Below are 15444 nucleotides of genomic sequence, written 5' to 3'. Positions count from 1 at the left end.
TGAAGCAACCAGAAAGGGTACGTGACAAGCACACGTGCACAGTGGCGTATTAACGATTTCTTTCGGAGGATGGATGAGCCTATTACGTCTCACCGCTACATTTATTGAAGGTATATTATTAGAGTTGAACATCATGTATCATGTATTTTCTGATATGAGTTTAATGTGTTTGATAGCATTCTGAAAAAAAAAATATTATTTTATGAATACAGTAGTCACAAATCCATTTAAACAGTGAGAGGTACAGTCACCAGCAAAAAAATGGAACATCTAAATCATGCAGCCTAACTCTACGGTCATGTGTGGATTTTAATAACAAATTTTCAATGGAAAGTTCTGCTACTGCCTGGAGTTAGGCAACACACATAACGCATTGCAGCGAAGCCAGTATTTCAGGATCACGGTGCCCTATTTTTATTGTACATGTACACTCCTGTTTACAAAAAGTGGCACACTTTATAGGGTTGAAGAACGTGCCACTTTATTTGAGTACTGTTTTCCCCTGACAATTTTTCAAAACACTGGTTGTCACGTTTTCATCGAAGGTTGGGTTTCCGATACCCAACCACACAGGGAGGGAGGCAGGTCGGAATATGCACTCGTAAATTATCTCATCCAGGTTGAACCAGGAAGAACCTTGCGATCCTGTAGTAGAAAGTTGGAAACTGTGTAATCAAACTTGGCGTCGTTTCTGCAGGTGGCGGCGGCCAATGGAAAGCCGAGAACGCCTACTTTATTGCTAGAACGCTCCAGTTTACGATCCACGCAGAACGGCAAGAAGACGAGAGGAAAAGGGGGGGGGGTACTTTGTCTAGGATGGGACCGTCTCTGCTGCCATCTACAGGCGGAACAGAGCCGAAACGGCTTACGGTGCTAATCTCGTAGAATACAAACGGTGTTGCCAACTCTGAGAGCAGTATTTGCCTATATCCCCCCATCCTCTCGATCTTACAAAATTTGTCTTGTTTTTATGACAGAGTGCTTAGCGTACACACGCTACGATGTCAAGGGTACTTGGTTCAAATCCTGGGTAAGATACGTTTGGTTCCTTGCGTCATCGTTTACCCAAAGAGGTAGGAAAGTGAAATGATTTCTTATTTTATACAAATAACAAGTAGATATTGAAAAATTAATCAATCATTCTGTAATTACATAATTGTCACCTGACTCCAGGCTGCCGTGGTGAGCGTAGCGCAATACATACTCCGCATACTCAAGGTTCGATTCCATTATAAGGCAAGGAAGCATCTTCGTATTTGCATATTTTCATATTTCTTCCATTCACCATTCATACTCATTGTCATTATTAATCTAGAAACTTACGACAGCGACATCAAATAGACAAAAATGTAAAAATACATAAATATTGATTTCATGTTGCCCAGGGCAGATAACATTGTCCGTAGGAATTTTTCCAGGAGGGACAAGCGCAGTATTTTCTTTCAAAATGGGCTGCTTCCCCACCCTGCTCCCCTTCCCCCCAAAAAGACTAATTTGAAAAAAAAGACGCCCTTTCTGTGAGGAACATATACTAATCTTATTTGTAATTAAAAAATGTAAATGTACTCCTGCACATTGCTAAAGCATAAGTCGGCAATTTGCAGGGATGATGTGATCAGCACCACGCTCCGGCTGCCAATCCCCCCCTCCCAGGGGGTTATCGGTTGGGTGAAACTCAGAGCTTCTTACAGCTTCTTACACTCATCAATGTCGTTTTATACGCTTTACGGTTAATCGCGAATATGAGAATGATTGATTATGAATGATATAAATGAAATAATACGCACACAGCTTGCCCATCACAGAACCTTGAATTCTAAGTAACATTATATGATTTGCTTTCTTGAACTATGTTAATCTATTAATAACAGTAAAGCAGAAAAAGTTAGTGCCGGTAAAGTGGTATTGCATACTTGTAAACTAGTGGCTGGAAACGAAATTACCATTTTTGTTAGTCTTGAAATATTCAGTTGAGTCTTGACTTCAGGTCATCGAATTTTTCGATAAAAAATATAGTTTCATATTTTTTTGGTAAAATTTCGCTTGAGGAGGCAACACTGCTCACAACTGTTAAAGTAGCTGTTAGATGTGGAGAGAAGCATCATCTGTCACTTGCAAATGCTGTCTGCAGACTTGGACAAAATGGAGGGGAAAAGTAGGAAAATATTGTCTTCCGCAGAGCGACAGCTATTTGATTAGAAATCCATTTCTCTTAGAAGCAAAACGATGGGGGGAGGGGATAAAAACAGAAGATGCTTACTGAAATATCAATTTCATATTTACAGGTCATCATGAGTGTTTCGGGATTGTTAATAATAATTTTGCTATAGTTAGGCTAATCACATGATTGGAAGAGACAAAGACATATTTATTTTTTTGTCAAGACAACAACAACTGTTCGTGAAAACAGTTGAAGTGAAGATTTCCATTCATTAAATAAAATAAACAAAACTAACTTCAGTAACGTTTTTCACTTTTCATTTTGTATATTTACTTTTCCCCTTACATGTTGCCAACTTTTGATTACAATTTGTTCTTTCTCGGGCATTATATATATATATATAATTTGTATTTGACTTGCATATATAGCACTAAACACAATTATCTTTATTAATTTGTGTATCCTTTGTGTATTTTATTTTTATTTCCTTTTTTTATGGGTAAGTGAGCCTTTGTTCTCACTTTTGTATTTGTTCTTTTTGTGTCTTCTTTTTCCCTTTTTTTTTTGTTTTTGTTATTTGTATTTAGTATGTAGTATATGTATCCATTGGGGTTAGGTGGCAGAAGAGCTGCAGGCTGAACCTCGCCCTTTAATAAAGGAAAATTGAAATTGAAAAACGTTGACAAAAAGTCAAATAAAGGAAAAAGTTGCAATAACAATATGGATATGAAACTGCTATATAATCTGTACTAATGTTGTGTAAGGTCGTCAAATTTTCCTGAAAATTTTGTACTGTTCATCGAATTTCCCTTTTCCCTCAAAATTCCCTGATTCTCGCTGCAAGAAGAGAAATTGTCCCTTCTTGATGAGGGAAGCGTACCTTTTTTGGCAGAGGGAACTTGCGTTGCGTGTTGCTGAAGGTCAGGGTCACAGAGAGAGACACAACTGGAAACTGATTAGTGAAAATTGATCTGACATGCCAACATACTCATCCCTGTAAGTCGAAAGTAAGCTTCCCTTTGTTGCAGGGAAATAATCGAGAGGTAGAAATCACGGAGAGCGGGATGGGGATTCATCCATTTAAACCTGGATCACCTATGAACCGCGCTGTGCGGTCGTGGAAGCGCAAGTGGCAGGGAACGTGCTTGGCCGACGGTACGTGATGCAGGGTGCTACAGGTCGCTTAACATATCTGCATGCCATCCCATATGATGCGAGCCGAGGCCTGAAAATATATGGAACAAGCACGCACGTTATGGAATTATTGTACCGCGTGCTCACTGTGGTATTTGAACATTTTCCAGAAGGGTGGATTCCAGTTACTTTTTGCAATCAGCGGCGGTTAGAAATTCCATAAACGTCTTGTAAAGAATCTGATAAAGATTTTATAAATATGTAAATATAAAGTTACATGTTAATTTACACCACACACACACATCAATGTTTGGTTCTCCTTAGTACAGCGCGTTCGTTTTGACTCTAGGTCGAGATATCGCGTGAACAACTTTGAGCACAATACCAAAAATCAACACTGAATAACAAAGGAAGATATATATACCTAGGTAAATACAAAAAATATATGGAATATAGGTACCAATTGTATACCTGGCGGCCATGACCAATATGGCGTCCGTAGCACAGCTTCGGTTTTAGTGGACTTTTAGCATCTCTAATTGGTAATCAAGTACAACATTTCTACCGAATTCCTGGCTTGTCCTAATTGCCTTTTTAAAAATGTTGTTAAGATTTGTCCTAATTTTATTGCACTATTTTTTCCTGGTAAAGAATAGATAAATTCACTGTTACAGTGTATTGGTGTAATTGGGGTAAGTGTGCAACAAGATCGTTTCCCAGGCAACGTTCCATAATCGATCTTCTTTTTAATCTTTGCAGGGGTATGTCCAGAAGGAAACTTCCGTTGTGGAAACAGCAGCGTTTGCATCTCAAGAGTGTTCACGTGCAACGGCCATAAAGATTGTCCTGGTGCGGAAGACGAAGATTTTTATTTGTGCAGTAAGTAGTCTGTGACCATTTATACTTTATTTTCCTTTCTCTCTAACTAGTATACTTTCCTGTTCCTTTCCTATTCTAATTCTTTCCTTTTCTCTCACTTTTTTCCCTTTAATTTATTTCATTTCGTTTCCGTTCCTCACATAACAAGAACGGTTAGGAATAGGGAAAAATTTAAATTTCTGATTTCCTTGCTCATTTATTGTTACCGAATTTATTTGTGTACAGTCTTTAAAAGTTCTTTATATATATATATATACACAGAGCATTCCCTGACATTCTCTACGAGACTCGGGGGCAAGCGGCCCGGCATCAGCGCTGGTCTTTCCCGGTGAACGGGTCCGCGACAGTCCCTAGAGTCGGCTATTAAAATTACAGTTTTCATATTGTGTACTAACCTTGACTACAGAAGGTGTTGAAAATGATGTCCCTCTGCTGCAACACATTCCTGGCATCTCCCAAGGAAATTGGCATTTACACGTGCAAGTTCGTCTACTGTAATTCTCCCGATTTCTCGTACAATACTCTCTTTTAACTCACGGATGGTGTGCGGATTGTCTTTGTATACTTTATTTCCCCATTTTTCTTTCCACTTTTATTCAGAATTGACCCTGTTACTCTAAACTTTTTTACGAGGTTTAATATAGTGGTCCTATGTGGAACGGGAACACCAGGAAATTTCGTTGCAAATCGGCGTCGCACTTCTCCACAATTCCTCTTTCCGAAGTAACACTCGACAAGATAAATCCTTTGTTGTAATGTAAACTTTTGTGGTGCCATACTATGCCACAATCTTCAACACACGGACACGATACAACACAACTTCCGAGGGAGGATTATACTGGTGTCAGTCTGCAACGTCAACAGAAAGGGAAAGAGAGCGAAGGCAGGGAGAGCGAAAAAAACAGACTGTCGCGGACCCGTTCACCGGGATAGACGAGAGCTGATGTCGGGCCACTTGCCGCCGAGTATCGTAGCGAATGTCAGGGAATGCTCTGTATATATATATATTATAAAGGTAAAAGTTAAAGCTATCCTCTGCAAGATGCCGTGAAGTTTTTAAAAGAGGGGGCTTGAATTGCAAAGGTGGATATTATATAGCTGCGTTCTAGGTGGGAATAAGTACACGATAAAATATTTGGTAATTATCATTTTAACCATCGTCTTATAAGTTGCTGAAGACTTCTAGGCCATTTGCGGAGATGTGACCAGCACCACGCTCCGGCTTCATTTACTCTATTCCCCCTCAGGTACCTATTTATTAAAAACTGGTTGCGTGAACCCCAGAGCCACTCCATACAGAGATATTGCTGGAAAAATTCTCACCTGAAATCACACACTCCTGGAATCCAACCTGGGTGTTCCGCGCGACAGTCAGACGTCATAACGACTTTCTTTCAATTTTGTTTCCCCTCGTTCTCTTTCTCATCATAAGGGATTTGACTTTTTTCCCCCTTACTTTTACAATCAGGGCAGGCAAACACAAGCAACCAAATCTTACAGTGAATTCGAACCCGGGACTTCTGGCATCGTAGCGCGCTTTGCTGACTGCTCCGCCACGAAGTCGACAACAGACTAGACCACCGCAGTTCATGTTTTCATTATACTTATAGTTAATTACGCAATTACCAAGCTTTGAGGTGAATGAAATTCAATCCTGTATTCTTTATTTCAGGCGACTTACATGGAGGCCTGCGGGTTAACGTAAATCAGGATACTTCGAAGAAAACGTTTACTTGCAGTAAGTATTGGTTTTTATATTTTGTTCTTTCGTCGCCAGATGGTGAGGATTAATGGTGATTTTATCAAATAGAAAAAGGAACACACAACTAAACATCCATACCTTTCCCGAGATTCGAACTCAGCACTCAGGATGGCTCTTGCAGCTACATGTAACAGAGTTTCTGGAATTGGGATTGCACTCACGTGGTGAGTTTATTTGAAACACTTATTTTGGGGAACTGAAACCGGAAACATTTCCGGAGAGAGAGAGAGAGAGAGAGAGAGGGAGAGAGAGAGAAAATCGTTGACGCCTCCCTCTAGGTTGAGGCAAAAGACTGTTACTTGGGATTTTTTAACCAATGGAATGGAAAATTGACTATGAATCGTTATTACATTTTGCATTTGAAACACCTCACTAACCGGGGACGAGACGAGCATTTGGGACGTGAGACGAACCCGGGAACAGACGAGTGTTTGGGACACCAGACGAACCCGAGAACGAGACGAGCGTTCGGGACACGAGACGAAACCGGGAACGAGACGGGCATTTGGGACACGAGACGAGCATTTGGATAAGAGACGAAAGCGGGAAGGAGACGAGCACTTGGGACACGAGATGAAACCGAGAATGAGACGAGCATTTCGGACACGAGACGAAACCGGGATCGAGACGAGCATTTGGGACACGAGGCGAGTATTTGGATATGAGAAGAATGCGGGAACGAGACGAGTATTTGGATATGAGAAGAATGCGGGAACGAGACGAGTATTTGGATATGAGAAGAATGCGGGAACAAGACGAGTATTTGGATATGAGAAGAATGCGGGAACGAGACGAGTATTTGGATATGAGAAGAATGCGGGAACGAGACGAGTATTTGGATATGAGAAGAATGCGGGAACGAGACGAGTATTTGGATATGAGAAGAATGCGGGAACAAGACGAGTATTTGGATATGAGAAGAATGCGGGAACGAGACGAGTATTTGGATATGAGAAGAATGCGGGAACGAGACGAGTATTTGGATATGAGAAGAATGCGGAAACGAGACGAGTATTTGGATATGAGAAGAATGCGGGAACGAGACGAGTATTTGGATATGAGAAGAATGCGGGAACGAGACGAGTATTTGGATATGAGAAGAAAGCGGGAACGAGACGAGCATTTGGGACACGAGACGAACTCGGAAACGAGACGAGCATTTCGATCACGAGGCCCACCCGAGAACGAGACGAACGTTTGTAACCTTCGACAACCCCAGAAGAGAGACAAGCACTCTGAACGTGAACGGAACGAGCATTTGGAAAGTGAGACGAGTCCTTGAATGAGACAGGCTTCCTCATTCACAAGACAAGACGAAGATAAGCCTGGTCTCGTCTAGGCACTATCCTCCGGCACTGGGCCATTGGAATTAATTCTGGATTATATAGAATAGGGCTAGGGGAACTATGGAAGGAAGAGAGGTCAGCGGGGTGAAGTGTAGCTGCTACAAATCATTAAGGATAGGCTCGTGGATATCAGTAAGCAGAAGATAATGGCAGAATGCAGCGAGAGGTGGCGCTCATCGCGGCACAGAGCCCGGGGCTGGTCGTAGGCTGGGGTAGAAAGGGCTACATTAATTTTTGCTCAATGACAGAAAGAAGTGGACTAGCCTGGTTCCTGCTGGGTGGATGGAGGCAGAACAAGCTGAAGGGGTGGGACGGGAGTGCAATCTGCACATTGTGTGGTGATGTTGAGACGAGGGTGCACACTTTCGTCCAGTGTTCATGGTCAGCTCCGAACAGACAGCGCAGATGTGGAGAGGAGGCTGCGAACAGGGTACAAAGAACTCTGCTTACGACAATTCAGGAAAGCTGGCCGACGAAGAACGCGCAGCGTGACATCAATCAGAGCCCTAGGTATCTTTCTGAACACTATCTGGAAGGAACGAAGGAAATCTTTGCAAGCCTTAAGGTTATGACATGACATAGGAGGGATAAGGGGGGGGGGGGATAGGGATCACCGGAGCAGGAGTGACTTCTGTGATATAGGTGTACTACGGTAACGTTCCTCTGCTGTAGAGTGAACACGAACTCTACCCTGTATATGTGTGTATGGATCTAGATTATCTCTTTACATAATTGTAAACTAACACTTGGTATGTATTCGTAAAGCCTGAGGGCTCGCATTTCAGAAAATAAATATTCTATTCTATCGCAACGGTTGACTGGGTGTAATGTTTCGGCCAAAGAAATGCCCGGAAGCTACCTTAGAACAGTATGTGTTGTGGATGTGGCGGCGGGAAAGCACTTCACTCACTAGAATTGTCACTCGATCTTAGACAACCAGACATTCTTAATACAAAACACGTGACTTCAAGAGATGACTATGTTTAACGCGAATGTCGTAAGTTGTTATCCACGCAGCAAAGCGGCAAACGTCCTCGTCTTTTTGCAAAATGTCAGCGGCTAGTTAGTCGTACTCTGAGGGGGAAATATTCGGCGTGTCTAGTCATTTGTACGGGGGCCAAGACGGAATAAACTTCTCCACCGAGACTGAATTATGATTTTCATGTCTTCGTAAACTAGGCAACTGTTCAGTTCCTCTCGCATGTAGATTTTTCCCGTAGCAGAAGTCCATAATTTACAAAACATCCAATGGGATTCTTCCTGGGAAGCCTGATGGTAGAAAAACCAATGTTGAGATGAACCTGAAGGAAATTTGACAAGGGTGGTGAAGATTGGATTGAACTTGTCCAGGAAAGGAACATGCTGCAGTAATAAACCTCCTGGTTTAGGACAGTAAGATAATTAACAAACAAGGAAAAAGACTGTGACATGAAGACACCTCACTAGAAATTAGATTCATCCACGAGAAGAGGCAAAAGATAGTTTGATGTTTGGGGATAGAGGTGACTTCGAATCTAAACCAGTACGGATCTAATCGGATTCTGGATGATTAAGTGTTGGTTGCACTTCATTCTCGAAGAGGAACGCATTCTTAACAACCCAGTCTATCGAGACGACAATTCTCGAGTGCATAAGGATAGAACCGTCTGTAAAGCATACCGCCCGCTAATAGGGTGAATATGTTTATACAATGGTTGTAAATTTAAAAGTGGGCAAGTTGGAAACTCTGTCGGGATGAGGTGATAATACAGAGCATGCGCTATTAGACAGTGAGCGACGTCAGTTGGACCCTGTGTCGATGCGTCGAGTACCAAAAACTGCCGATGCAACGCACATATACATTAGGAAGTTCTATAGTAAGTTTTTATTTATATCTAATGTGACTTTAGTACCCTCTGAAGTATGTCTCTTCTCGGGGGTGAGAGCTGTACCTTGGTTCTAACCCCCTTTCAAACCTCTCCTGTGTACTACCATGTTTCTGTGAGAGCCAAGAACCGTGATTCACAAAGTAAAATGTTCTAAAATTTCTTTTCCAGATATTAGCACGTACCCCGAGACATGTTATTGCAGATTTGTCTACTGGTTGGCCTGTGAAGACCAAGGGCTAACCTCTGTACCTCAGGACATCTCATCCACTGTCACCAGACTGTAAGTAACGTTGCAGCTAATCTATACATTCATGTATTTTAACTTTGATATCTTCATCCCATTTTTTCATGTGTTTGTGGTGTTGATGACGACTAAGGTCCAGATATTTTATGTAGCCAAAACATACGAAATACATACATATGTAGAATAAATCACTGAAATATGTAAGTATATTAAAATGCATGCACTTTTCTTTTTTCGTGATTTTCGATTCATGTGCTAATTTTCCAGTGTATTTCTCGCAAATTTCATCACGATCTCTTTATATATAAATTGCTTACTTAAAGTCAGTATTCTCAGAATCAGAAAGAATTATTTGCATAATATGGCAGTGGTGAAGAACAAATTACACTTAAAGCCTCGATTTGTGCTGTATGATTTCATGGCTTTAAACAAGATTAAGCAAAATAAGGTGACTGATCTATAACAATCACATAAATATTGCCGATTTTTTAAGGAAAATTATATTTTGAATTTTGGCTGGAAAATATATCTGCATCGTTAAATATTTCTCAAATATGTAAAAAATATATAGCCTACTATGAAATGCATGTATTGTTTCTAACATCGTAATTCTCCCAACACTGTCATTGATTGGCTATATATGAAGTCGAACGTTTGAAAACTGTATACGGCACAACCGCAGAAAATTTCCAAGAGAGAAGGAGAGAGCAAAATCAAAACGATGTCCTCAATTGGCACATATGTTGAATACCATGTGACGTCATGATACTATCTAGCCGTACGCGTACTTGTTGATCCTAATACACCATTTCGTCTTTTCAGGTATCTTCCGAACAACTCAATCCGCCATCTCACCAAGGAAAGCTTTGCCAAATACGATTTGGATATGTTGTGAGTACAACTTACTTGCTACCAGGTTTCTGAATTCCGATAAATCCCTACTATGTTTAATGATGTCCTCGGAGTTCGATATCAGGCTGGTATCAAATTGCAGTAGGTCGAAATACACTAACGATAGCCTAGTCCCGAAAAGCCTATTCGTACACAAAATGGATTTTGTCTAGGACAAACTTGAGCAACTCGCTTGCGCTGCGGAGACTGAGCGCTCCGTACGGTGCGAGCTTGCAGCCTGCACCTCAAGGCTAAGTGGGCGAGCCGCTTGCGTTGACAGGTAAAGAATACTGCGGGAGAAGGCTGTTCACGGAACTACCTCTTGTTTCTTCTTCCACGATTAGGATACCATACTGCACTAGTACTCACGAGTTAGATGGCGGGAGTTTTCCCGCTGCACGAACGCGACCGACTAAGCCTACTGTCTCGCTCACTCTTTCCTGTCCGCATCTCTTACAATTAGTGTTGCCCACGAAACGAGACTTTGGCCTGTCTCGTCTCGTGGAAATGCTGTGAAATGCTGTCTCGTCTCGAAAATATTCGTTTGTCTTGGGACACATGATCAATCTCGTCACGTCTCGATTTTTTAAAAACCTGTCCCGTCTCGTCCCGTGGGCAACACTACTTACAATGCTACAGTACCGCTGCTAGCTCTGCAGTCTGAACGTGCATACGGGAACGTCCCTTCACAAGTATACGGTGGGTTGTCCAGGTCTGGTGTAGGAGAACGTCTTGTCCAGAAAAGTAGTTTAAGCCCTATTTAAAAATATAGCTTTATCTTTTAAATATCAGAGTTTAGATGCTTCCTCTTAAACTGCTTGGAGAGGATTATGGGTACATTTTGCCTGGAAAATGGAGTGATATTTTGAGATGAAAAATAAAATTAATTTCATTCATACATATTAGGCCTACGCAAAAAGTGGATTTTGAGATCAATTTTAGTTTCGAGTGAGCATGAAAATGTATTGGCTGGCAAAGTAGCCCTTCCCTCCTTTCTTTGTCACCTTGGTGTCGACACAGGACTGGACCTACAGTTTTAATTGGCAAACCACAGTGCAATACTACGTCATGTAGGAGAATAAGTTAGTCTTGGTCCTCGGCTCTCTCTGTGTTTTCCCATACATATATACCATAATATGTAGGCTATCTGTACAAAAGTTGGTGATTACTTTTTAAATTATATTTTCAGAACATTGAATTGCTAAATGTCATACCTATTTATGGACCGGACCTAGCCTGCACATTATATTCATGAAATTTAATTTTGCAATTGCTGTAAACAAAATATATAACTTATCTAATCAGCTAAATATACTCTTGTTATGTCAAAATAAGTCGCATAGCAAAGTATATTTGGTTTAAGGTAATTTTTTTAAAATACGATAACAAGGTCTCGGTCTCGTTTAGATGTTATAGAGGACTGTCTTGTTCTCGGGTCTTCAAATAATAATAGTAGTGGCGCTACTCATGTATCACTAAAATATATTATATATTTTATTATAGTTATATTGAGTGCCATATGGAAATATCAAGTTTGTAAAATCTTCAAAATGAATTCATGGCCTTATTCTACTGTTAACTTACATAAGTGTACACTTTATAATACTTACTTTGCTTCACATTTCAGACAAATAGAAAGCAATGGAATGCAGACTATTCCAGCTGGTGTTTTCGAAAGGCAAACTCGACTTGACATACTGTAAGTATCTACTTAGTAATTCTTAACATGTCCGTTATGTCAGTAACTTTTCAACCTCGCTGGTTAACAACTTCTGACTCAATCCATCAATTCGCCATTTTCGACAATTATGCAATTCAGATACTTGTAAACACGATTTGGAATGTTCTTGTTGTAGTGTATTGTTTTAATACAGAGTTTGAACTGCATAATAGGTCAATGTGTAATAATTTTCCTTCGATTTCATAGGTGAATCAATTTTATACTTTGTCTAGCTTAATCGAGACTGAGAGGCAATTAATTCTTGATAATATTCATGAGAGAAACCAACAAAAATGCCTTACCTTGGATTCGTATTTGAGGCTCTAGACATTAGACAACGGTCAATTTGTTTTTCATACACTTTCAAACACTTAAGTGTGACGCATCTAGAGATTTAAAAACATTATGCTGACGAGAAGGATTCACCTAACATTGTAAAAATATCTTTGTTTTAATTTGATTCAGATTGTAATAGTTTCCCCCGTGTATTCCTGCAGAGTCCAAAAAGCAGTTTTTGGTATTTGATTTCTTGCTAATAAATTGCATTTGGCTTCTAAATTTTCAGTTTTATGTAATCCTACGTTGTATGGATTAGTCGCCAAATGGATCCTAGATATTAGTTTGAGTTTGTTTCTAGGCACACTTTATGCACAAGTAGACTAATCGAGACTGGACCTACAGCTTTAAAGTTGAATCCGAACCACTATGTTCCTCAACCGGGTCTCCTTGATTACAACGTCACCACTACTCTATTGGGGAGGCTCCTAGATATCGAAGCCCAGTGTTCAATCTCGCTGATCTTAAATCTAAGGCAGAGACGGGCCTTGCAATAAAGTGTTCGGGGTTTGATCCCCGGTGTAGGCAGATTGAACGCTCATTTCACAGCAAGGCTAAAAACACATTTCTTTTATCTGTTGCAGCATTTTGTCGAAGAACAAAATGACGAACATAGTGCCTGGTTTCACCAGAGGCTTGCAGAAAGTCAGGTGGCTTTTCATGGAAAGCAACAACCTGGCTGATGGCGTCAGATGGTTGACTGATCTAAATTCGCTGGAGTGGTTGTAAGTATATTTAGTGACATTATACATTAAATTAGTTTTTAAGATTATAACTTATTAAATAAGTTCCGAGAAAAGTTAAATTTATTTGTGAATTTTCTCCAGCAATTCAAATTCTCGTTATTAATTTTTTCAAATCGGCCCCCTCAAAGATTGAGTGAGTGCGGAACAGAAAGTCGCCTTGTTTAAGTAAATCTAAATGCATAAATGTATACGAGAAGATTTGCTGAAGTTAACTCTAAACTTAACTACTATTCCTTTCCTCAATAGGCGAATTTAAAATACCTAGTTATAACAGTGCTTGTAATTATGTACTTTGAAAATTCACGAAATCTTTGTGTTTTCACTTCATTAAATTCTTCCTTATGATTTAGGTGTGTGCTAAGAAGTTAATTCATCCTGAAGCACTATTGTTATACAGGGTGAGGCAGTCAAACGGGAACATTAGAAAAAATCACAAAAAATAGAGAGCATATATTATTTATTTTTTGAACATGAATGTACTGTACATGAGTGGAAATTACTAGTGTACCTGAAAAATGTTCATTTTTTGAATATGGTGTCAGTAAGATGGCGTCCTTTGTTTTGCACACATTGTCGGAGTGTCAGAGTAAATCCGCCCATGACGTTGCCAGAGGCAGTCCAACGGGAAGATTTCAGGAATAGCTGGCGGGCGTGGGTGGGGGTTATGAGAGTGCGGGGCGCCACCTTGCTCGATTCGTCCTGTACGCGCTGGACGTTATGCTGACATGTTGGTAACCTTTTTTCCTGCCTGCCCGCGATGACTATGACCCAGATGAAGAAACACTCTTCCAGCAAGATGGTGTAACTAGCCATACTGCCAGAGAGTGTATGGATGTGCTTAGACTCGAATTTCCTGGTCGCCTCATCAGCAGATTCGGCAATATTCCGTGGCCTGCCGTTCACCCAACTTGGCGGCTCCTGACATTTTCTTTGGAGTTAAAAAAAAATCCAAAGTATTCAAAGACAACCCTCCAAGAAACAGGGATGATTTGAAGGAGCGAATTCGGCAAGAGATCCACAACATTCCGTTGGAGATGCTACGAAGCGTCATGGGCGGATTTACTCTGAGACTCCGACAATGTGTGCAACACAAAGGACGCCATCTTACTGACACCATATTCAAAAAATGAACATTTTTCAGGTACACTAGTAATTTCCACTCATGTACAGTACATTCATGTTCAAAAATAAATAATATTTGCTCTCTCTATTTTTGTGAATTTTTTAAATCTTCCCGTTTGACTGCCTGCCTCACCCTGTACTTTCATACAGGACACCATAAACTGTAATCAGGAAAAGCTGATGGTACCCTCCCCCCACAAAAAAATCTCGGTTACAAATTGTAGGCCAAGTTGTGCTACATGGTTTGGTTATATTTATTGCAATTTTGTCACATTTCATATTTCTCATTTTTCCAATTTTGTGGCTCTTTACAAAGTATTCTGTCCGAGCCTGATAAGAATGTTAACTATATACCTGAAACTTTCTATAGTATTAGAATTGGTACGATATGTAGTGAATATGCATAAGCGCAATGAGAAAATAAGTTTCCTAGATTTTTTTTCTTTCTTTCTTTTAAGGGTTCTGAATAAGAACAACTTGACACTTCGTGAGGAATCTTTTCCCGCCATGCCAAAGTTAGCAGAGTTGTAAGTATCTGCTCAAATGCATTAGAAATAGGCTAAATTGAATGGTTTATGAGTAAATCATATATACTTACTTACTATTATTATTCGTAGCGCATTTTCAGTTTTAACACAACGTTTCAATTGTTTTTGTGTTCATCATGCGAGGTGACGGGCATGCTCTGGAGGTGGGTTCAAACAAGTTGGATTGCATTAATTTTCATTTTTCTCTTCTGTCAGTATTAAATGAAGGTAAATAATGTGTGTGTGGGGTCATATGTTATATAAAATTTAAAAGTATCATACAAATACTACATTTTTCTATATCTTATACAATATCGCTTCAAGTGTTAATTGACTGCTACTGAAATCATCACTTGCTACACACTCCATACTACTTTTGATGATTCAATTATATCACACAAGAAAAAATGCACAATATTCAATCATAGAGTCTACAGTACATCCCACCCCGGATCGAAGCAATAAACTTCCCTTCCTTCCCAAACCTTGACCTTTGATGCAAATGCAGAAGGAATTTGTATGATGACGTCAAAGTCAAAGATTTCGGTCTAAATGGGAGGACAGCGAAGGTACAGATAAAGAAGCTCCACATTGAAATAACTTTCTAAAGTCTAAAGGAGAAAATCTTCTAAATACTTGACGCTACTTACACTTCATCTTATAAATAAGATGAACTAATGTAATAACTGCTGTTCATGTTCTGTGAAT

At 40.1% G+C, this 15444-nt stretch overlaps 1 protein-coding gene across 1 annotated transcript in view; it reads left to right on the top strand.

Annotated features, from left to right (window-relative positions):
- Nucleotides 1–15444, top strand: part of LOC145985636 (relaxin receptor 2-like) — a 110549-nt gene that overhangs the window by 58394 nt on the left and 36711 nt on the right. Inside the window, exons 2-8 of the mRNA XM_083119706.1 lie at nucleotides 4055–4174; nucleotides 5847–5912; nucleotides 9319–9430; nucleotides 10217–10285; nucleotides 11913–11984; nucleotides 12926–13066; nucleotides 14668–14736. Of these exons, the coding sequence (XP_082975832.1) occupies nucleotides 4055–4174; nucleotides 5847–5912; nucleotides 9319–9430; nucleotides 10217–10285; nucleotides 11913–11984; nucleotides 12926–13066; nucleotides 14668–14736 (649 nt within the window). The remainder of the gene's footprint in view (nucleotides 1–4054; nucleotides 4175–5846; nucleotides 5913–9318; nucleotides 9431–10216; nucleotides 10286–11912; nucleotides 11985–12925; nucleotides 13067–14667; nucleotides 14737–15444) is intronic.

Source organism: Lepisma saccharinum, chromosome 3 (genome assembly GCF_977018435.1).
Source record: "Lepisma saccharinum chromosome 3, izLepSacc3.1, whole genome shotgun sequence".
Lineage (NCBI taxonomy): Eukaryota > Metazoa > Arthropoda > Insecta > Zygentoma > Lepismatidae > Lepisma > Lepisma saccharinum.
The sequence above is the reverse complement of the archived record's forward strand: the minus strand, read 5'-3'. Positions and strand labels throughout refer to the sequence as shown.